Source organism: Chrysochloris asiatica, unplaced genomic scaffold, assembly GCF_000296735.1.
Source record: "Chrysochloris asiatica unplaced genomic scaffold, ChrAsi1.0 scaffold00083, whole genome shotgun sequence".
In the NCBI taxonomy this organism is placed as follows: domain Eukaryota; kingdom Metazoa; phylum Chordata; class Mammalia; order Afrosoricida; family Chrysochloridae; genus Chrysochloris; species Chrysochloris asiatica.
The window spans coordinates 1,595,776-1,612,143 of record NW_006408601.1 but is presented as its reverse complement, the minus strand read 5'-3'; the positions used below and the strand labels follow the sequence as shown (position 1 = coordinate 1,612,143).

Genomic DNA, 16,368 nt, shown 5'->3' with positions numbered 1-16,368 from the left:
CATTCACAGGCCGTACAAAATTATCAACTTAAAAACTGGTCTGTTACATTTGGCCGAATTTAATTAACTCACACTCACCAGCCACTTGTCGGGAACCCTATACAGGGTCTCTATGAGTTGGAACCGATTTGATGGCACTTAACAACAACAACAACACGATAGCTAGAACTGCGGTTGCCTTGGCAGGGTCAAACCAAATTATTTTGTGGGTCTTTTTAATTATTATATGGCCTGTGGACCAGAAATTCTCCACCTCTGCTCTAGATGGTCTTAGGTCTTCTTGGGTCCCAGTGATTTTTGTGCTTTGAAAAGTGATTTCCAAGAACCCTCCTGGCAGCACCAAAGAGCCCCATTTCTCAATGGGAGTATGTAACAGATGTTTCTCCCTCTGAGGTTCTGGGATGGCCTGTTTTTTTTGCCATGTAAGATAATTTGCATCCCTCAATAGTAATGACCATAGGAGACTGGGAGCTCTTCAGGAAAGATGTAGTAAACAGGAGCAAAAGAAACTTTCACTTTCATAAATGGTGTGTCCAATAGATGTCACTGTAAATGTGTAGAGGTCACTGTAAATTTCATAGAAATGACAATCTCAGACACCTGCGCTGAAGAGCAGACAAAAGAGCCAACAACTGCTATAATCAGAGGGAAGATAAACACTGGCCACCAGGTATAGGCACACGATGGATGTGCATTCCAAAGGGGGAGAGGTAAGCGCTGTCTCCTCTAGTTTTCTCAATGACCAGTGGCGTACAATTGGGAGAGGCCATGTTTGGTCCAGAGTGCTTTTCTGTCTGCTATTGGCCAGCGATAACCCTTATGCTCACGAATGCCAGATTTTGAACAAATGTACAGGCTGGGTCAAAGTGGGAGCTGAGATAGAAAAGGGACTGTGTGACTTCTATGAATGTGGTAGAATGTGGTGTTTGTTTTCTGGCATGATGAAAACAATTGTGGCTAGGTTCACAACTTACAAAATTCATTTCAGTGTGGATATGTTTGAACATATTCACAATAATTAAAAAGTTCTTTTCTTCTGGTAAATTGGGGGATACGTTCTTGTCCTCTATCCAATGAAGCACTTATAGAACTAACCCAAGACATGTAGCCACATTACACTGTGGAATATTTGGATTAGAAAGCTGAATCTCTCTAGGGAAGAGAACCTTCCAAATGAGCCTGTTTGAAAAGGTCAGAAATGGATAGCTGGGCCTCTTTACACAGCGAAATAAATGCTGTGACTTACTGAGAGATGTCAAGTAAATGGATGTCTTTAGAGCTAGCACACCGAGATCGATGGGCACAAATGGAGACCTACATACATATCAGCACCTAGCAAGCTCAGTAACACTAACTAGATGTTTAATAAATATGTGTTGAGTAACTATATCATGCCTACATGTATATATGTATACATATACACACATACACACATATACAAGTTACAGAGATAGCAGGTTAACAGGTACATGGGGTCTCCAGAAAAAAAGACCTGTCCACAGGCTGTTGAGGATGCAATTTTCCAGGAAGCAGAGATGCTAAAACCGATGAGCCTTTTACTTGTTTGATTGACAAAAGTTTTCACCCAGCCACAGGCTTTTCTATACTTTGCTGCTCACAGTGCAGTATTCATGCCAATTTAAAGTTCTGTTATGAAATTTCAGTGGTTCAAATAGTTAATAATTAAAAAAATTTGGTTGTCTATATAAAATATAACTGCACACACAAGACTCTAAACATTGTTAATTAAGTTTAAATTTTCAATATTTATCTACTTATTGCAAAGGAGCCGTCTGTCATTTCTCATTAAATAATCAGATCATCACATTAGTACAATATAATTTTATATTTTTAAATATACTATATATGTTAAGAATAAGGAGTGATGTTTTCTTTCTTTGTAATACCTGTTCCAGAGTTAACTTGGATTAGGAGATTAGTTTTAGCCTTGAGGAGGAAAAAAAAAAAAAAGTACAAATTTGTCTCATTAGGATATTTCTACCAAGCATTTCTTAAGGCTATATTTTAACATTTGGTTTGAAAACAGAAAGAAAGGTTTCATTTAAAAAATAATTTAGTGAATTACATTCTTTTAAAACTTCCACCCTAATTAATTACAAAGATAAGTCTAAAGAATCTTAGTTTTGTGTACTCATTTACATTTATATTTAAAGATTACTTTTACTTGTATCTTAAAACAAGAATTTTATGTTGGGGTAAAAAAAAAAAAAAAAAGAACTAAATACACTTGTATAAAGGCTGTAAATGTCCCATGGCAAATGCTCTGTCTTGATATTTTCTATCACATTTAGATACAGGTCTCTGCAGACAAAGAGCTGGGTTCTGAAGGTTCCCCTCTCCCGAGGAACTGTAGGCTGCAGATCTGAGGAACACACAGATACAACTCTATTTCTCGTTTGACAACTGTACCAGAACTTCACAGCTACAATGGTAGTATGAACACATGGAAACATGACTTCACTCAAACAGGATTTAGAAAAGGCGGGGGGACCTCAGGGCTAGGGCACCACCCCCGTGTGGTGGGGTTTACAGTCAGTCGCTCGATAATGGAGTGTGTATGTGTGTGCACATGTGTGTGTGTGCGCGTGTGTATATACAGATATCTATATATATAAATAACCACATTCAGTCCTTTACAAGCCTGTAAATATGGTGCTGTGCTCCGTGTTCACTATTTGAAACTTCAAATACACAGGCCATGCAGAGGAGGGTTTCTTGTGTATCCCTGTTTGTTACCACCTGTTAAAAAGAAAAAAAGTATATATATGTATATATGTATACATACACACACACACACACACATATGACTCCACACTCTCATCTATCTGTGCCATGACAGGTGACTGGAGGGGAATAGTCTTCAACCTGCCTGTAGATTGTGAGAGATTAGTTCAGCTTTACTCTAACCTCTCTAACACAATTTCAGAATAACAAGGGTCTCACTAGAATTCTGTCTAAGCTCGCTTACCATATGTAAGACCTTGCAGATATGGACTCACCCATAATTCAGGCCCAACAAGAGACTACAAGACTTTTAGTTCTTTACAACAGAGAGCATTTTTCCTGTAATTCTGTCCTACAGGAGAATCATTTATCCTGGGGAGTTGTCTCCTACCTTATTCTTAAACATTTACTGAGTTATGCTATGCTTGTCAATCACCAACAATGGGTATATCTCTGGAGAGTGTCACTCACCACTGTATTAACCAGCACGCCCAGACTCAGTGAAATATTTGGTGAATGAAAAGCACAGGTAAGAGACTACAATCATCTCAAATGATACTTCTTTGTAATTGACATAGGCTTTATCTTTCAAAATGAGTCTATTTCCTCTCTTAAACTGAGTCTCTGAAAGCTGCCTCTCTTCTCAGGCCCATGATCTCATTCTTAGTTCAGCTCTGTGCTCTCACCTTTCCTCCAGACCGGCACCTCAATTCCCCATGACATTCTCAGAAGGAACTCTCTAGCTGAAAATGTAACCAAAAGTCCTTACTCTCAACCCTTCAGTGACTTCCTTTTGCGAAACAGTTAAGACAATCCATTCTGAGATGTAAGTGGCCATTCAATCCAAGATTTGGTTGATACCAGGTGCTGGTGGTGGTGGTGTGCCCTCGAGCTGCAACTGACTCATAGTGACCCTGTGTAGGGTTTCCGAGGCTATAAATCTTTATGGGAGCTGAAAGCTTCACCTTCCTCCTTCGGAGTGGCTGGTAGATTTGAACTGCTGACCTCGTGGTTAGTAGCCCAGCCTGTGACACTCCCAGGCCTCCTTCGGTGTACTAAGGCCACTTAATATAACAAGATGTCAAACTTCACCTTCTGCTCATCTGAGTGCTAAAGCGATGCTAAAGCGATGGATTTAAACAGCAACAGAGTGCATCTATGTAATCAATCTGCTGGTACCCAAGATAATGAACTGCTCGATTTTCGTCACAAGACTGACAGAAAATGATAAGAATGAAGAATTATTTGTTGTTGTTATATGAGAGGGCTTCAAAAAGTCCATGGAGAAATGGAATTACAAGATAACTGAATTTTTCCAAGAACTTTTCAGAGTCCCCTGGTACATCACATTAGCTGCCTTTGAGTCAGCCCCTGACTCACAACAGACAGTTCTATGCACAACAAAACACCACCTGGCCCTTCACCGTCTTAACAATCCCGTAGAGAGCAGACTACTGGGATGCACTGGGTTTTTATCAGCTGATTTTCATAGTAAATGGGCAGCCTTTATTCCATAGTCCATTTTCTTCTGGAAGCTCCTCTGAAACCTATACAGATGCATAGCCACACGCAGGTTCCCACGGACAGCTGAGAGCTGACTATACATGAAGTGCATTGGAGGAAACTGAAGCCAGGTCTCCCACATGGAAGGAGAGGCATCAGACGCAGAACCTCCACTGCCCTCTGAGGTTATTAAAGAGCACTTATTTCAAATCTTTCCTCAGATTATTGCTTTCCAAATTTTAGAGGGCCAAGGACACATTTGAGACTCTACTGAGATTTTTCTCTTAGAATGGATGAAAACTGTGTACAAAGTTAGGTATCTACGAATTATGTGTCTGTGAACTAGGACGCTCATGTGTCAATCCCCAAGCACTCGACCCTGGCTGCACATCAGAGCTACCCTGGGAACTTTAAAAACAAAGATGATGTTGGGATGCTCTCAGAACTAATTTTTTTTTTTTTTTTTTTACAGCGGTTCAAACTCACCAGCCGCTCCTCTGAAACCCTATACAGGGTTGCTATGAGTCAGAACGGACACCACGGCACTTAACAACAATACTGTGAGAGCTTGGAAATGCCCTTGGAAGGAACATTTACACCACAGAAATTGGCAACAGTTACTAATTTGATTAGGGCTTCTTTGGGATTAAGGGAAGAGCTTTTTCTTTTAACTTCATATCACATGACTGAGATCACAAGACCCCAAAAATCCAGGTAAAAAAATTCCTGCTCTGTGTATTCTAGTTCTTAATTCTAGTAACAAGGTAGGCCTTCAGAGGACTGAATATCTGACCATAATATTGTCTTGCTGTCCCTCTCAGCAAAATGGTTTTTACTAAGTTATTTTAAGTTTTCCCTCAGCTTCAATAGGAGTATTATTTTTTAAACAAGTTTTATAAAAACCCATTACATTGTATTTTATAGGTTTAGATTTTAAGGACACTGCTCTTATTAATCTTCCCAAGTCCCCAAATGAAGCCCCAATAATAAATTTGTTTTGAAATTAAAAATTAGAAGAAGCACACTGTCTAGGGAAACTGGTAACTTTCTCCATCACGGATGTTGGACATATTGTTTTTTTTTTCCCTTTTCCTTTTAGTTGCCTATTAAGGTTGTTTATTTTTGTTGTTGTTTATCTTTTGTGGCCCACACTTTTCAAAACATTTTTAAATGACCTTCTTGATCACTGCATTCTATTTTAATTTGCATTTCTCTTAGAGCTGAGAGTTTACACTCTGCTGACTTATTGTATATGCTACATTCGGCAAATCCTTTGTGCAATGAGTCTAGGTATGTTTGCAACTTACTGACCCAACTTGTGCCGCAGTTTTGACCTGCGTACCTTGCTGTTGTTGAGACTTCAGTTAGTGGCTTTACACTCAGCTGAACATGAGTATTACCTGGAAATTTGAAGCAATCTCCATGCTTGGGTCTTATCCTCAAAGATTCGGATTTAATAATCTAGGCTGTGGCCTGGGTCTGCAGTTATTTCTTCTGTATAGCCTGAGCTGAGAACTACTGACCTAGGATATTACTTTTTAATATCCACCTGAATTCCAGTCTACCAAGCTGAAAAGTCCCTGTCTAGGAAGACCCTTTCTCTTTTATAGACTGAAACTCAAATCAAGCCTCGTGGCTGCTATGCTTTCTGACTGACCACCTGGGACCAAACCCAGCAGCCTGGTCAACTCCCTGGGTCCAGAGCCTGGTGCCTCCAAAGCCCACCTGCCTTTCTTTCCCCAACAGGTCTCATGACAGTCTGCTAGAGTTTCCCAAGACAGGAAAGAGTTGAAACTGTTACCAATAAAATTGTGAAGTTTTCCAAAACACTGTTCATCATATATTTCTCTGGTAAGTGTTTGAGCTTGTGGATGAAGTTGATCATATATTCACACATCGGGGAGCGGTTTATTCGGTATACAAATCGGCCATTCTCAAACCTTGCATACTCCGTCTGTGAGGGAAAAAGGAGTTGAGCATTTTTACATTTAACTTCAAAATGCATGAAACTGATAGTCCTGGCTGTGACAGCACGTCTCTTGAAAGTATTAATCATACGCTATGTGTTGTGCTGAATCCTGATGTGGCACTACAGGATCAGCACTGGACAGCTAACCACAAGTTTGGTGGTTCAAACTCACGAGCAACTCTTGGAACCGACTTGACAGCACTTCGCAACAATAACATATGCTGTAGTATGAGTGTGTTTCCTTAAAGACAATCCTATCTCCAAACAGTACAGTTCAGAGAATGCATTATTTTTTTCTTGAAATTATTTTTTTTTAAAAAAGTTGGGAAGATGATAGCGTTACAGGAGATTTCTAAATTATTTGTAGCAGAGGTCAGCATGCCTACTCTGTTACACTCAACTTGGGAAAGGTCTGCAAGAGCAGGCCCAGTGAGTCCCTGGTCTTCAAACAGCCCCAAGAAAAGCCCTTTTGACTGTGATAAATTAGTCTCAGAGCAGCTGGTAGGTTTGAAGTGCCAACCATTCGGTTAACAGCCTGGCACTTGAACCACTGTGCCACCAGGGCACCTCAATGGTCAGCTATTGTTCTCTTTAATCAAAACAAAATGTAAAGATATTGGAATGAGCATTTTGAAGATCTCATAGAAATACTTAGAAATAGAAACATACTTGTGCACATCTTACACCAAAGAGGAATTAAAAATCACAAAGTAGCTAGAAAGCAATGAGAAGGGAAATGTGTCAGAATTTATGGCACAAGACATGTTCTATTTGGAGGAGACTCATCTGAGCAGGCAATTTCACATGTCTTCATCATCAAGAATGAGAAATTACACAATGCAATACACATTTTAGGGGGGAAAAAAAAAAAGAGCCCACAAAATAATCTAAGGATAAAAGCTCAAATCAATGACACAGAAAATGTAGACAGGATCGTTTTAAAAGCTGTTTCACTGAAAAGTCAAAATAAACAAAACCACCATAAACTTAAAGAAAAGGCATACTTTTTTTTTAAGAACAGGATTAAAATGAGACAAGAGACAAAACCACAATTATGAAGAGATTAGAAGATTTACAAAAGATTTCTTAACACAACTTGAAGGGAAAAAGCTCAAAAGAACTGAAAATGTAGGAGACACAGTCTCACAGCAAAATACAAATTCCAACATTAAGCCAAGAATAAGTGGAAACTCCAATAAACTAAAGGCTTATGAAAGTGGCTAGAAAGCCATTTAGAGGTTTACCGTGGAAAAGATCAAATGTTTTCTTAGCTTAAATTTTGTGGAAGTCACTTCCAAAGTTATTTAAACCATGCCAGGCCAGAAAGAAAATTAAGTTTCTAATTCTTTTTAGGAATGTGATACACACTTAATACCAACAAGTGATTGATTATCTTTTTTTTTTTTTTTTTTAAAGAAAAGTATTGCTGTTTTGGTTGTTAGAAGATGCCAAAACTCTACATAAAATGTCAGCAAGTATTATCCAAAGTGGGACTTGTATACTTCAGGAATGCTGTGCTGGCTTATACATAAGAAAGGCACTAACCCAATTCATTGTTATCAGTAAATTGGAGAAGAAAAACCATACGTAGTAAGAGTTGCTGATAAAGCGTTTGAAAAAATATTGTAGCCATTATTAATAAAAACTTTTAGTACAATGGGAGCAGAAAGCATTTAAATGTACTGTATTAAAAAGACTATTTATAAAACACACACACACACAAAAACAAGTCCTGGTGTGGTGCTGTGGGAGAAGCACTGAATTCAAAGGCTGGTTTAAATCTTAAGGCCAGCAGTTCAAACCAACAAACAGCTTCTCGGAAACCCTATACACGGTCACTATTAGTGAGAACAGACTCAAAGGTACTTAACAATAACAACATTAAAAACAACAACAACAGGAATATAATCCTAGATTCTTTAAAACCAAAACAATTTCTATTAATAACAGCAACTACACAAAATATCTGCCATTACTAATATTTACAATTGCAGTGGAGGTTTTGGTAAATGAGGAAATAATTATAATAAACTCGCATAAACAATGGAGGAAAAAGGAGATAAAAACATCTCTTTTCGCTGCTGATATGATTATACAAAGTAAACCCAAGACCTTACAAAAAAGGTTACAAAGAGAATTTGTTAAGATGAGCAAATACAATCTACTTATGAGAGGGCTTCAAATAGTTTGTAGGAAAATTCTATTATCTCTTAATTCCATTTTTCCACAAGCTTTTTGGAGCCCCTTTGTATAAACACAAAAAGAATGTACTATTATAGAAAAAACAATAGCTTTTCTGTATTCCAGAAACTAGAATCTAGATATGGGGACTTACAATGACAAAATATTTATTTAGAGATCCATTTAATAGATATGATAAAAAGTATATAATCATATTTTAAAAGACATAGAGTAAGATGCAGAGCCCTGGTGGTGCTGTGGGATAAGCACTTGACCGCAAGGTCGGTTTGAACCTGAAGGTCGATGGTTCAAACTCACCAGCCGCTCCTCAGAGATCTTACACAGGGTCGCTATGAGTCAGAAGCGACTCAACAGCACTTTAACAACAGCAAAGTAAGATGAAAATGCAAACAGACTCTTGGTTGGGAACACTTTACAACAAGATATCAATTTTTCCCAAATTAATATCTAAGCTTAATGTAAGCATAATTAGATTTCCAAGCAAAGTTATCCCCCGCTTCTTTATGTTTTTAAAATGATTTCATTATTTGGAATAAGTGTTGATTATTAGCTTAGAAAAAAAATATGAAAAAGGATAATAATGAGTTTGACTTGCTTTACCAGATATCAGAATATATGAGGGGGCTTCAAAAAATTTGTGTAAAATGGAACTATAAGATAATGGAATTTTCCACAAACTTTTTGAAGCCCCCTTGTACTAAAGCCAATGTAATCCAATCAAAATGGTACTGAAATATACAGAGACAATTAGAGAATGAAATAGAATCCAGAAATAACTCCTAGTATATTTGGTAACTTAAAGGGGCAGGTCAGTTTAGTTAGAAAGGATGATCATTTAATAACTTGTTTGGACACAAATGCCTACATGGAAGAAAATATAAGCAGATTCCCATTTCACACCAAATACAAAAATATATTCAAGATGGATTAAAGTATTAAATGTAAATTTCTGCCTGTAAAATCCCACCACCTCCTGGGATTCTACCCATTAAAATCAGCCTTTCCCTGCTTCCTAAACTTATACACAGCTTTGGATATACAGCCAAATCCACGGGTTACTAATGACCAACTTAAGGAAAACTCCAACTTGCCTTTTGTTGTTGCTGTTACGTGCCACTGAGTGGGTTCCAACTTATCTAGGGTTTCTGAGGAGTGGCTGGCGGGTTTGACCTTGATGTCTAGCGCATTACGTATTCTCACACTGGAATGACTGAAGCAGCCCCTACTCGCAACTAATGCTTCACCACAATCACCTTCACTTGCTGCACGTGCAACTTTTAAATTTTTGAAAAGGCTGAGTCTTTTTCTGCACTAAACAAAGATTAAATCCACTGCCATCATAGTGACTCAAACAGAGACTCTTAGCGACTCGAACAGTTTCCGAGGCTGTAAAATCTTCATAGGAGCATGAAGCCTCATCCTTCTCCTGACAAGCAGCTGGTGAGTTTGAACAGCCAACCTTGAGGTTAGCAGTCCAGTTCTTGTAGTAAAGCAAGACTATATACAAACCATATGCACCTGTTTCAGTTTATTCTTTTTTTTTTTTTAATGTTTTATTGTGAGTTAGATGATAATTTACATGAGAGAACCTCAGTTCCATATTCATTCCATCGTATATCATTACATTGCCATGGTTCCAATCCCCTCCATGCATCGTCTTCCGAACAAAGGGCATATCCTAAAAGCCCGTGCTTTACACTCCCCCCTCTCCCCTCAGTCTTCAGCCCACAATTCCTCTCCCTCTCTGGATCCAAAGTCCCCAGCCGCTTCATCCCTTCATGTCACCATCTCTGTCTCCATCTCAGGCATCCCCAGTTCTCTGGGTGGGGTCCCGTTCTCAGCTCTTATCCGTTGGTGGTCCCAGAGACCTCCGCTCCTAAACTGGAGAAATAATTGCTCTCTTCCTTGCTACAACACATCTACCCTTGCATTTCCAACACTCACAATCTGTCTTGATAACCATTATTCACTACAGTCCAATTTATTCTTAAAGACAGTTAGGAACTGATTTTGTTGTAATATGGAGACTGCCTGAGAACCCAACAGGGAAAAATAACTGAGGAACTTATGTAGCCCATTTGTTTTTTGCACATGTGTCTACCCAAGGGGATGTCCCCACAAGCAGAGTAACCATCATAACTCAGCTTAACCTCCACCTCCCATGTTCCTTGCCTCTGATAAGTAGCTGTCTCCTTGTCCTCGGTGATGGAGCCATCTGGTTCTAAAGCCTCCACCTGTCTCCTTGTCCAGACACTGCCTCGCCTCCCCTCTCCTAGGGCTCCCCAGCCATTCCTCCTCCACTCTGGTCCTCAGCTTCTCTTCTGCGTACCCCTCCTATTCACCCTGGACTGTCTGTTGTCCCTCAAACTAATCCTTAGTCCTGTGCTCTCATTGTTCCCTCTCTGCAACTAGATCTCTGCTCCCATAGCTGGAATTATTCTTAATGGATATTTTCAGCCTTTCCCTCTCCCTTGGTTGTTTCCTCTTGGGCCCCTTGTTTCCTTATCTCTGCTGATAGGAGTACAGTCCTTCCACGTATAAAATGTAAGCACAGTCTCACTCTTCCTCTTCTTTTATAGATAATATCCAATCAGTTTCAAAGTTCTAGTCACATGACTGCCACACTCTGGTAAAGCTCACTCCACTAGGCTTTAACTGACAACCACACCAACTCATCTTCTGTCAGCACAACCCTTCATAACACAACTCGCACAAAACACCTCCTGTGCTCAGGAACCTATGAGAGCCTACAGCATCCAAAATCTCATTGTGCAACTCAAGATCTTAAAAAAATCCATGTCCCTGCCCCCCACCTCCACCACATCTTCTTCTCACTGCTCTGCACAATGCTTCGGTCACAGTCCGGCTTTTCACTCACAGGATAGTTTGTGTGCTGGGGGGTGGGGGTGGGGGACAAATACAAAGAAGGGGGAGGGGAATGGAAGAACAATGTGGATGGGAGAACAGTTAGGCAGGTTGGCATGGGCTAAGAGGGTCAGAGGTAAATAATGATGTATGCACAACCTTGGAACAACAGGGCTCTGGGATACAGGAATTGAGGCATGGATTGAATGGGTAAAAGAGGGGAAATAATGTTAAGATGCTTGGATATCTTTTGAATCTTGGTATCCCTTGCCTACCATTATAAAATAGGCACTTGAGGGGGAGAGAAAGGAATAGCCAGAAACATCACCATACCAAGTTTGTAAGTCCGTCTTCAGCCTATAACTGATTGGAATACCTAAACTGGGGTTAGAACTTGCCCGGTGAAAGAGGCTTCCCTAGGAGCCTTTGCATTAAATAAGACCACAGGTGGAATCCTGAACCCTATCCAGAATCTTCTGAAGTGGGCCATTTCCTCTTGGAAGGACATGCAGACCAGCCTGGAGTGGCTAGAAAAACAGAAGATATTTCGTGACAGAAAGACCAACAGGAAAAACCAAAAACAATAATGGCAGTCCAACTGACTACTACAAAAACAAGCAAGTTGTTTGCCCAGGAACCATCAAGGCAAGCGGGCAGGACCCTCAGGGCAAACCCCTTCCAAGACTAAGACTCAAGGGGAATACAAGAGCAGGCAGGCATGTGGACTTGGTCACGGGGGGTGGGGGAGGACGACAGCAATGAAGTTGTGAGCTAAGTCCGATCACGTTCAATAGACTCTTGTGAACCCAGGTTCTGACCTGGCTGGCCAGCAGTATGGCAAAACCTGGGGACTCGTGGGTCCAAAGTCAGAGACATGGCCACAGAGGACTAGAGTGAAGAGTGAAGTGTCCAGCTGATATCAAGTGAGGGGAGATGCATGAGAATACCCATACTTGCATATAGTACCCACTTGACCTGGCTTCAATGACTAGATAATTAGAACTCAACTAGAAGAAGAAAGAAGAGGCAAAAAAAGAATAATCTGCTATAATATGATGAACTTGACCTATACTTATGAATGTAGTAGCTTGAAAGAGGGAATGAATCTTCATAGCAAGGATCATTCCCACCCCCTCAGTACACAGGGTTGATAGGGATGGGCAACTTAGACACTGGTTACCCAAAATTGGGGGGGTTACAAAGGCAAGAAGTGACTGGCTTACAAACTTTCAAGAGGGAGCCTAGATCCAGAGGGCATGGAGGAAGGTAGAATCTCCACTGAGTAGTATCCAATCTGTCTGGGACGGGCTGATGAAAGGAGATGGGCATAAGGCTCTTGTGATACAATAGTGAATAATTGCTATCAGGACTGACTGTGAGGGTTGGAAATGTAAAGGTAGATATTTTGTAGCAAAAGGAGGGACGTAGTTGACTTTGCGGTCCAGGAGTGCAGGTCCCTGGAACCACCAAGGGAGAAGAGTGGAGTGTGGGACCCTACCCAGAGATGGAGGCAGAGATGATGACGTGGAGAGATGGAACGGCTGGGGACTCTAGATCCAGAGAAGAAAAGGGGTTATGTGCTGACAGCTGGGGGGGCAGAATTGCGGGGTATACCCTTTGGTTGTTTGATGATGCACGGAAGAGATTGTAATCATGGCAATGAAATGAAATACTATAGGATGAATGTAAAGCTAATGTTCTCCCATGTAAACTATCACATAATTCACTATAAAAACTTTTTTTAAAAAAAGAATATGGACCAAGTGAGTGATGGCTAGAAGACACTGGGATATCCACTTTAAATGGAACGACAACTAGAAACATTATTCACACACACAGCAACCCACTGTTTTTTAAAAAAAACATACATTGCTTAAAAGGGAAGAGGCATAAAATATGAAAGCCATAAATAGGTATTTGATCCCAATATTACAGAGTTTCTATGAGTCCTGGTGTGGTGCTGTAGTATAAGCACTGGATTGCTACAGAAAAGGTTGGCAGTTCAAACCCACCAGCTGGTTGTCAGTAACCCTATACAGGGAGACATGAGTTAGAATGGACTCAACTGCAATTAACAACAACGAGTCAGAAGGGAGTGCAGTGGCTTTATAGGATAAACAACGGACTGTGAACCACAAGGTCAGTGGTTCATGCCCACATGCCGATCTGTGAAAACAGGATGAGACTTTCTGCTCCTATAAAGATTTGCACCTCAGAAACCCTATACAGAATCTCTATGATTCAGAACTGTCTCCACTGCACTTAACACCAAAACAACAAATGAGTCAAAATCTACTAGACGGTGGTGCTTGTGTGCCCCCAAGTTGGATCCAACTCATAGGGACCCTGTATAGGGTTTCTGAGGCTGTAAATCGCTATGGGAGCAGAAAGTCTCATCTTTCTCCTGCAGAGTGACTGGTAGATTTGAACTTCTGACCTTGCAGTTAGCAGCCCAGCTTGTAAACCACTACGCTACCAGGGCTCCCTTCCTAAACAGTAGTGGGCTATATAATGAAGAATTTTCAAAATAGTCAAAACGAGGGGAGTGTAAATTGCAAAGGCCATATTATTAAACTCAAGGTGCCAGGGTTTTTAAAGGTAGATGCCAATGAGCTGAATGTCACCCTGCTCTTTTTCTAGAATTCTTGGAGTCCCCCTGGGGGCAGGGGCAGGGGAAGGACATTAGCAGGGCCCTCCTGTTTCTGGTAGGTGGCAGGTCTTATCTGTAACCCTCCAGCTTCCAGACCAGGGCACCCCTATGAGACCTCCTGCGGAGGTGAGCATTGCTGATCAAAAGCAGGGAAGACTTCAGAGTTCGAGGGCAGTGGCACAGAACATCCTGTTTGACTTCTCTCAGGTACTTTCAAATCATTTTGTCCCTTTCAGAAGTGACAAGAAAATGAGGAGAGGGAGAGAGGAAACATCAACAAAAGTAAAACTCCGTGTCACAACGAAGGCTTACTAAGAAGGCAATACTGTGCCCTTGAATGAAGGTTTCAGTACACACAGGTCAACTTACCTCTACTTTTTCTACTACTTGCTTCCCAAAGGAGCAAACTTTGGTGGAGCAGGTGACAGTCATATTTTCAGAACTCTCATACTGGCTGGTTACACCATAAAAAGCCCCAGCATCATCTTGAATATTGCAGTTTAAATCCGCCTGTTGAAAAGAAAATGACGGTCGGGTTATTCTCATCTCAGAAGCCATGGCAACAAGCAGGAACTGATTACACCCAGCAGCTTGGAGGGCAGCCGTGGCTCCAGCAGGTGGTGTTTATCGAGAAAGTAATCATCCTTGAGTCAAATTTTGAAGTGGGTGCTAATTTGGGCAGTCTTCCCTTGAGATGACATACTACATACATCTAGTTCATTTTACTTTTGTATATTCACCACCACAAAGCTATACCCTTGTAATAAAAGGTCCCGGAGGTCTTCGAAAGAAAAGTGTATGAAACAGTTTCTCTACAAAGTTTCTCTAGAGATTTTTAAAAGAACAGTAGAACTGGCAACTGGGCATTTGTTACGTTCATAAAAACAGAAACTTAACTAAAAATGACAGCATCTGGAGTGGAAAGATTCTTATTAAAAAGTGGCTGACAAATTGCTTAATAATGCAAATCATCACTCATTTAACACTGGTTTTTGTTTTTTTGTTTTTACTGTGTATCTAGTATGCACTATATGACACTTAGCTGCAATCTAATATGTAAGATAAGTGAATAAACTATAGTTCAGAGAGAAAGTAAGACCCATGTCAAAGGGACTCAGAGTTCATTCAGATGACGGGAAGTGTTGTTTTCAACTGGAGACATGACTGAAGAGGATATGAAGAGGCATTGGCACAGGGACTGTTAAGATTTGGGCCTGAAGGGAAGGGCTGGAAGGAGGGGGCACATATGGGCAGAAGACTGAGGAGCTTCCTTCTATCTGCTATGTAAGGACTGGGGAAAATCAGCTGCTGACCAGTGACTCCAACTCATGGTGACCCTCATGTATGGCAGAGGACTGCGCTCCATGCGGTCTGTACCAGCCGAGTGCTCCAAGGAGATGGCCAAGCCTTTCTTCTCAAGTGCCTCTGGGCAGCACAGCATGCCACTGTGTGTACTACCCAGGGATGCCAAGGAGACTGACAAGAGATGAATTTAGAAACACAAACTGCACCCAGTGCTAAATAGGGGTGTGGACTGTATCTGAAGGAAGTGGGGACCCCTTGAGAGTTTTGAGCAAGAAGTGAGGTGGTCAGGGCTGCGCTTCAGTGAGAAATCTCTCAGCATGGTGTAGCAGACATTAACTAGCAAGGGAGGGGGAGCTGCTGCAAATTGGGGTTGCTGTCAGCCCTTTTCTTTCTAGTAACTACTGGCCTCTACTATACAGCAGGGACCACTCTGTCTGCAGCTGAGGATACCACAAGGAGCAAAGCTGAACTGGAGCGGGAATGACATTACAACTGATAGAAGCACTCTTGAGAAAGGTACAGGGGTGTGTGAGAACAAACAGCAGTGGTGAGTGGGACCCCAGGGCTCTAGGACCTCCAGTGATGCAGCAGAATTCAAAGATCAGAGATCTATTAGGCAGGTGACACAGTCCCTGAGAGAGAACAGGATGCTCAAAAGGTGCTCGTCAGAACAGAGAAAACAGGGAGAGCGCATGGCAGAAATGGCTCAGGGGCAGAAGGATTTTGGTCTTATAGCCTAAGAGCTACAGCTTCTAAGGGAGTCCTGTGATATGGTTAAGGACTGGACTGCAAACCACAAGGTCAGTGGTTCTAACCCACCAGTTGCTCCTTGGAAGCCCTAAAGAGGGTTAACAATGAATAAGAACCAATGCAATGGCACTTAACAACAACTTGCAAGAGATGGCAGCAGGACACTGGTAAAGTATGGTCAGCTCAGCATACCCAAAAGGTACCTCTGACCAGTGCTTGGGGAGCACCCTGGAACAAAGACTATGGACAGAGACTTCAGGAGGTCGTTCTAACAGCCCTGTAAGAATAATGTGGTGCCCTGGTGGTGCTGCGTGTTAGGGTCTGCCGTTAAATCCCACCGCCACTCCATGGCAGAAAGATGAAGCTGTCAGCTCCCATT

At 41.2% G+C, this 16,368-nt stretch overlaps 1 protein-coding gene across 2 annotated transcripts in view; it reads right to left on the bottom strand.

The window, feature by feature from the left end:
• Window positions 1-853: 853 nt before the first annotated feature.
• TEAD1 (TEA domain family member 1 (SV40 transcriptional enhancer factor)) overlaps window positions 854-16,368 on the bottom strand; it is a 226,911-nt gene continuing 211,396 nt past the window's right edge. The window contains exons 9-11 of one of the 2 annotated variants that reach the window (XM_006865766.1): window positions 14,304-14,444; window positions 6,050-6,202; window positions 854-2,760 (exon numbers count right to left, since the gene is read on the bottom strand). In XM_006865766.1, the coding sequence (XP_006865828.1) occupies window positions 2,647-2,760; window positions 6,050-6,202; window positions 14,304-14,444 (408 nt within the window). In that variant the 3' untranslated portion in view covers window positions 854-2,646. The remainder of the gene's footprint in view (window positions 2,761-6,049; window positions 6,203-14,303; window positions 14,445-16,368) is intronic. The other variant, XM_006865767.1, reaches the window with a different exon arrangement.